General features: G+C 33.9%; 1 protein-coding gene across 1 annotated transcript in view; it reads right to left on the bottom strand.

Moving 5' to 3' along the window:
- LOC106472910 (abnormal spindle-like microcephaly-associated protein homolog) overlaps positions 1 to 8,156 on the bottom strand; it is a 37,516-nt gene that overhangs the window by 925 nt on the left and 28,435 nt on the right. Inside the window, exons 21-25 of the mRNA XM_013933582.2 lie at positions 6,695 to 6,886; positions 4,547 to 4,739; positions 2,567 to 2,721; positions 1,170 to 1,322; positions 94 to 339 (exon numbers count right to left, since the gene is read on the bottom strand). Coding sequence (XP_013789036.1) covers positions 94 to 339; positions 1,170 to 1,322; positions 2,567 to 2,721; positions 4,547 to 4,739; positions 6,695 to 6,886 — 939 coding nt within the window. The remainder of the gene's footprint in view (positions 1 to 93; positions 340 to 1,169; positions 1,323 to 2,566; positions 2,722 to 4,546; positions 4,740 to 6,694; positions 6,887 to 8,156) is intronic.

Genomic DNA, 8,156 nt, shown 5'->3' with positions numbered 1-8,156 from the left:
GGAAAGAAATGGATATTATTATTAATGTTTGGAGTTCTTCAACGTGTTCATTACTGCAACAATGGCATCTACTGGGTCAGTAAATTCCCGCATGTGTTTGTGCCCCAGGATCCAGTCTGGTTGGATTTGTGGCTGTTGTTTGATGACGTGGGGAATGCAGACAGATATACTGGAAACCATGCTCTTGGAACACACGGAAGATGACAGGAATGAAGATGATAGTGTGGTGGACAATCGAGCTTTTGTTATTTTCCTTTCCTCTTCCATCTTGTGACGTCGACAGGTAAGATAATGGAGGCTTTTTATCTTGTCAATCACATTCTTATTAGATTTCATCACCTGCAACACAGAAAAGGTAAGACGTGCATTTAGTTCATTCCATAAGAAGGATACTCTTTCAAGTAAAACGATCATTTTCAGATATTTACTGACAATCACAAAAAATAAGAATTAAACGTGTAGATACAAGATATTCACAATTAATTTTATTCATACAAACCAATATTATTACAAGGTGTTCTCTCGTGAACACCCTGTCAAAGCTGACCAAGTTAGAAAAGTTACAAAATATGAACACATTGTAAGAGTTAAAAGGATCATTACAACAATCTTCTGTTATATTGTTGTTTCCCGTGATCAGTATCCATTTTTACAGTTAGTCTAGTCTGATCAGTATCATTTTTTACAGTCTAGTCTGATCAGTATCCTTTATTACAGTCTAGTCTGATCAGTATCATTTTTTACAGTCTAGTCTGATCAGTGTCCTTTTTTACAGTCTACTCTGATCAGTGTCCTTTTTTACAGTCTACTCTGATCAGTGTCCTTTTTTACAGTCTACTCTGATCAGTATCATTTTTAGTATATTTCTTGTTGGTTTATATTTATTTAAAAAATAAAAACAAACTAATTGAGTTTACTTAAAACACTAAAATAGGCATAAAAGATCCAATAACTTATCACTATCTCCATATTAGGTAATTCCATTTTTACAACTTCATATCACAACAAACACCCGAAAGATCTTAGACACCATCATTTCCGGATGTTTCTATTTGGCCGCTCCTACAACTCTCTCCCTTGTAACAAATTAAAAAAAAAAAACGATCATATTTTATCTATTTTTTTTTAAATTTTACTAGATGGTCAACAACTGAAGATGTCATCATTACCGAGGCTTTCTCAGGATCCTGGAAGAAGATCCACAACAGCGTACAGACTTTCGAGAAAATGGCTTCACCCTTCTCTCTGTAGATTCGCATGAGGTCCAAGAGAGTATCCAGGGAACCAATCACTGTCCATACAGAATCCACCGTTTTATCATACTGTTGATGTGGAAAGAAAACAAAACATTAACAATGTGTTATCACAGTAGTAAATGGTAAGAATGTGAAGTTAAGCACGTATTGCAGAGAGACCCCTGAAATTATGCTTAATAATTTCCAATCAGAATCAGATACGTACTTGGATCAAAACTAATCTGATAACGAGTATAGCTAATTAAATACACTTTTCTTACCTTCTTAATTACAAAAACTAGAATGCTTTGTTCCATCAGAAGGTTACTCTCACCGTTAAAGACAATTTTGGCCATAAATACATGACACAGTTACTTTATATACAATAACACTGTACAAGGTAGCTTAAAGAAATACTGTACCTGCATACTTGAATATATATATATATATATATATATATATGGATTTATTTTAAAACAACAAAAAAGATAAAACCCTAGAACTGTTGACAGATAAGCCTGTCTTCATCAGGAGTAGTCAAGTTTGAACACTTTGGTTTACGAGTTATTTTAATGTGATTTACCGACTTTGTTTTTATCCCTTCTGTTTCATTCTCTCATGAATATGTATACATTAAAACTTAAGTACAAGTCACAAAAAGGATGCAGTTAAGTAGGGTTTTTATAGTAATAGCTGAAGAAAACCGTTTTTTTTTTTTCCAGAGGGGCAGATTAAGGGTCAGACAGGCCTCAAGCTAATTTTTTTTTATACAGAGTCCATCAAGAATAGACTGAAAACTATGAAAAAAAAACTAAACGTCAAAATGGGCCTCTTTTTTTTAGCCCAGGCTACAGCCCCCCCTCCCCAATCTGCCCCTTTTCCTGTTTAGAACTGCGAATGATTAGTGTAAGGTCCATACGTTATGGTGACAAACAAAAGAATATGAATATTTCACAGAACATAGAAACTAATAGAAGATACTTAATATGAATTTTAAGCCAGGTGTTAAACAATTATTATGTTTATAAAAATTAGTTTAGAGATAAAATTAAAAAAAAAAAAGATAGTTAACATGAAACCAAATATTAACTTTACCAATATTATACTGCTGTTATGAAAACGTGCAATATTTGGTAGGATTTAAATTTAAAGAAACTATATATATATATATATATTACACAATCAGTTGATTTTCATGTAAGAAGTTCATGAAAAGTCTTGTTTTTACAAATAAAATGACCAAACAAAGAACATTAATACTTCTAAAGCAGAACTTATGTTGTCATGGAAACAACCCAATCTCTGTTGTTGCAGTAACAGAGCGTACAAACCTTAGCTAGATTCAGCAAGATGTTTGTGGAGTATTTAATCAACTCCATGTGAGGCAAACTTCGATTACAGCTCCGTATCAGCTGGAAGAGGATTTCTACGGCACTTCCTTCTGCTATCTTCTCACAACAAGATGCTGAGAGTCGTGTAACAACATCTGGGAAGTTACATAACATGTTTAACTTTCAAAAAATATACACAACCTTACAAAGCATGTTATGGACAATGTAAGTAGCTTCAACATAAGCACGTTAAGTGAACTGTAAAGTTTTTAAAAGAAAGGAAGATTAATATTAACATAAATAAAATGGTTTCACAACCACACACACAGGTAGTTTTTTTTAAATAGTTAAACCAAAGTTTCGATATAAACTCCTACCTACATTTGTTAAGGGAACTTACTAAGAGGAATGTGAAGAAAAAAAATATCTACAGTCAGGCACGAATTTATCACTTTTGTTAGGCCTAAAACATCTACTAAAGTCAGGCATGATTTCATGACTTTTGTTAGGCCTACAACAGTTGAGCATGATTTTATAACTTTTCTTAGGCCTAAAAAGTCTATCATTTTTCCAGCTCAGATATTCTACACCACTACATATCATTCTGTAACAAACAACCTCAACATGATCTCACAGGATTATTATATCCCACATTTAAATTATTCTATTTTAGAAAACATTTTCACTATTTAATAAGTTTTCCAATTTAGTACAACAAATGAAGGTAGAAACCATTTAAAATCTGTAAGAAGATTAAACACATTTTTTTTTATGAAGTTTTCCAGAATGTAAGAATAATTACTCTTGGTCCCAGAAGCAGAAATAACTTCATATTTTTAAAATGTTAACTCTAGCTTTTAATTGTTTGCAAAGATGATTCCAACAGATGGAATCTTGTATAATTGTTACTGTTTGGGTATTGTATCCACTTTCAGATTTAAAGATGAAGAGCAAAAGTACGATACAAAAGTGTTCATAATTCATCAAGTAATTAAGTAGTTATAATTCATTCTTCAACTTACAAAAATCTCAACAAATAACAAAAGTTTATTGTATTTATATATATTCATCTTTTAATGCCCCAAAATTCTAATTAGACACCTATCAAACAGATTTCAGGCTTCCTCAATAGGGGTGGATAATTACGCTGAAGCCCATTTCACAGGTTATCAAGTCATTTATAGTTAAAATCAGAAACTACGTGTGTTGAGCCAAATATTAATGGATTTGACACAGTCTAGTAAAAAAGTACACAACAATACACAAACACTCGAAAGTTATACAACGTCTAAATGTTTATGATAAACATGATTTTCACAATATTCTATGACTGCTCTTAGGCTTCCTTCAGTCTCCCAGTACATTTTCTCGATGCTTGGACTAGAAGCGAGTATTAGGAAGTAACAGAGAAATGAACTGGAACTCTGAAGACATGTTAATATTTCCAAGAAACTGAAGAAATTTATAAAATATTGCAAAAGTGCTATTTAAAAAAAATAATTAAGAATAGAACAGATAAAACTAAAAAATCATAACTATTTTATTTACATTTTTTTTTTTCTATGGTAATACAAACTTAACGCATGAACGGAGATAAATCAATACCTTGTCTGAAAGAGGTAAAATTTTATACATTGTTCTCTACGTCATCCGTCAGTATTGAAAAATTCAAAACATTTATTCTCTAATTATTTTTAGCCAAATTGCAGCTATATTTTATGGGTTTATATGCTTTATGCTAAAACAAAATTTCAGGATTTTCAGCACCCACAAGAAAGTTTGGTCTCGTGTAAAACTCGTATAATGATTTCTCTCCTCTGTTTTTCTATTTATGACTCTTGAGAGTGTAATTAAAACAAATGGGTGCCATAACATGAGAGCTAAAAGAATTTTTTTACGGACTTACCTAAATGCATGAGTGCAGACAAGCGGTACGGACTTACCTAAATGCATTAGTGCAGACAAGATGTACGGACTTACCTAAATGCATTAGTGCAGACAAGATGTAAGATAGGTTTCGGCAACGTAATAAGAAATCTAAAGCTGAAGCTGTTCGATTACATAATTTCTTATCTTCGGTAGCATTTGCATTAGCAGTTTTCAGCCTGTCTCTTATCGTTTTCAGTTGACGACTCTTAAGTTTGCATCGCTGTAGGTGCCCTCGCCAAGCAGCCTGATATCAAAAAAATGTATTGTTACAACATTAATTTTTTAACCAATGATATACAGAGAACATGAAAAACTGACAACACATTTACCTACAAAAAATTGCCATAAAGTTAATTTTTCTTTCTATCACATATCTAAACAAAAGAGACTAATTTATACGTAGACAAAAAACCTAACCACTACAACTAAACACAAGTCGTCTCAATATTTACACATACAATAATAATCTAACCACTACAGCTAAACACAAGTTGAATCTAAGTTTCAAATGGACGGCAACTGCCTGTTGTAGAAACCTACAAATGTGGAGGATGACGTTTCGAAAGTCTTCCGCCCACTCTGCCTAAACAACCTATCAAAGATAAACAAAAGTTGTCTCAATATTTATAGTAATATAACAGAAACGGGGTTTGTTGACTTTAAAGAATGCAGAAGTTCATGACCTTTAAAATTTCCAGGACCAATCAACCCATTAACAGACATATATCACATGACAGGATTTGGCATATCTAGAAACTAAATCCGCTAAACGAGAACACTTAAGGAGAAGACTACAACAAAACTGAAATTGTTATACTGATGGTTATTAACAGATCAATTAATCAGATTAAATAAAATCAATGCAGGAAACTTTTGGATGTCAGCAGAATTATAATAAAAGAACTCTGGATCAACCCATAACACTCATCCTGTCTTAAAATGCTGGTGATTTGTGTATTTATTTCTTCTCTTCTGCATGCATGGTGCCACACAAAATGTACCTTGATCTCCTGTCATCTTCTCAGACCACTCAAAATTCATCACACAAACGTCCATTTAACAGGCATTTTTTAAGAATAACTTATTAAACTCATAAATAATATTCAACGTTAAACTGGTACACATTTAAAAACATTTTATTTAGGCCTATCTATGGCCTTCAAAAAGTTGACGACTCTACATGTTTCGACGTTACAACGTCATCCTTGGGAGTGAATTACAAGACAATGACCTACTAACAAGTTATAAATACTTTGGCAATTGTCTTGTAATTCACTCCCAAGGATGACGTTGTAACGTCGAAACATGTAGAGTCGTCAACTTTTTGAAGGCCATAGATAGGCCTAAATAAAATGTTTTTAAATGTGTACCAGTTTAACGTTGAATATTATTTATGATTTTAACTTTATACACAAGTGCCAAAATACTATAAACATAACTTATTAGTTGCATATATTTGATTAATGCAAAAAATACTCTTTGTTGAAGGCAATGAATGACAAATAACACAGACCTCTTTTACACTTTGCGCTACCAAATGAGACACATTGTTTATAGTTAACCATGGATGCATTATGGCACAAAATCAATAAATGTTCAATATTTTGACCTTATTGTGGGAAACGTCACAACAAGAATGGCGGGCCTAAAACAGCTTCGAGGTCAAAGATGATTAGACACTGGGCAAATCTGCTATAGCTATACTGCACACAAATTTTGTAATAAGCTAGTCACCTATTTGATTTTACCGGACATTCCACGATCACAACTAAAATTGGGTCGGCTCTCTAGGATTAAAGCTAATTCAAAATGTTTCTTAGGCTCCTCTGTAGCCCCTGCACTCAACAAAAAGTGTTTACTGTTCCGGCTGCTTCACTTTCTAACTTCTACAGCATGTGTACCTACAAGATGTAGCACACTTCTCCCTCAATATTTTTTAACTAGTCCACCCTTCCCCCCAACCCCAAACACACATCGGGAAGAAGCTGGTGTCACCCTTGACTTTCAAGATCTGGAAGACGCATTTTATTCCGACAGGAATTCCGTGAGCACTATGAACCCTATAAAACTCTGACCACTACAACTAAACAAGTCAACTAAATATTTATGCTAAAGTTTAGTGCGAGTTAAAATTCAATCTTTATATTTTAACTTACAATGTATTCTTACTAAGTTAACTTTGATTCACTGTATACAAACCTGTAGAACTGTAGCTGAATCGTGCTGCTTTGCTAACCTCCTACGAACCAACCACAAACGCACTTGTGTCTGTATTATAGATGCCGCCTTTCCTTGCTTAAGAAGATAACTACGGGCAGTTCTCTGGAACAGTATTAAGTTCTGTCGCAGCCGTAAAAACCACAGTCTCTGCAAGCATCCCCTCATCCACCTCTGGAGAAGCCATAAAATACTTATTGTAAGACATCACAAGCTGTACAATTACGATAATAAAATTTGGGCAAAGCAAGGTTAGAAAAATAAGCAGCAGTTAGAAAAGAATAGAGTGTCATGTTCTGTTTCATTTTCCCAAGGCACTAAGACGTACATTAATGTTTAAAGAAAAACGAATTATTTCAAATTTACAGCTAAAGCATGCCATATTAGCTCAAATATAAGGCCAACATCTTAACTACAACAGTAGTAATAAAAAAAAACATGATGGAATTGTCCTTATTTCTGATTATAACTATAAATACTCAAAAATAAAATTTTACATTTCTTCTAGGTAACACAACAGTCAGTGTACGGTTTTAGAAAATTGTCTTTAAACAATTTGTTTACAACAACATTAAGACATCCAAGTGCAAAGCCAGCCATCCCTGTAGGGATCATCACAAAGTTCGTTACATTTAGCTATTAAATGAGCATAAAAATGCATCCTCTTCTACCTCATTCTTCCTTACTCCTTTGGATACTTGTCCGTTTTTGTTACCCATTTTTCCACGTGACAAACACTTCCTCCAGGCTTATCTATTTTAACCAATAATGATCTTAAAAACATAAATGAACTGAGCTCGTCACACTCTTCTTTCGGTTTGTTTGGAAGTTCACGGCAAAGCTACACGAGGGCTATCTGTCCCTAATTTAGCAGTGAAAGACTAGAGGGAAGGCAGCTAGTCATCACCATCCACTGCCAACTCTTGGGCTACTCTATTACCAATGAAAAGTGGGATTAACCATCACATTATAACACACCCACGACTGGAAGGGCGAGCATGTTTGGTGGGACGGGGATTCAAACCGATAACCTGCAGATTGCAATTTGAGTGCCCTAACCACCTGGCAATGTGCCAGGCTCACTTCTTTCCAGACACTCCCTTATATTTGGACTAATAAAGCCAGCTTAGGTGTTCTGCATCACTGGACTAGTTCTTTTGATTTTCACAAGTCTAGCTCTGTTGAAGAGATGTGGTATAACATGACATGTTTTCTTGACAGCGACTTGTGACAGACAAAAAGAGATATTACATGTTACTTGGACTCAAAAATCTGAAAAAAATTATTATTTAAGAGGAACACGGGGGAAAAGCAATTGCAGTCAAGCATGACTGAAAACATATTTTACTTCAATAGTTTCCCTCCAAAAACCTATCTATCAAAAAATATCTATTCTACAACAATGAAAAGGCACTTCAGATCTTCCACACACACACACACACAC

This window comes from Limulus polyphemus, unplaced genomic scaffold, assembly GCF_000517525.1.
Source record: "Limulus polyphemus unplaced genomic scaffold, Limulus_polyphemus-2.1.2 Scaffold5725, whole genome shotgun sequence".
In the NCBI taxonomy this organism is placed as follows: Eukaryota; Metazoa; Arthropoda; class Merostomata; order Xiphosura; family Limulidae; genus Limulus; species Limulus polyphemus.
The sequence above is the reverse complement of the archived record's forward strand: the minus strand, read 5'-3'. Positions and strand labels throughout refer to the sequence as shown.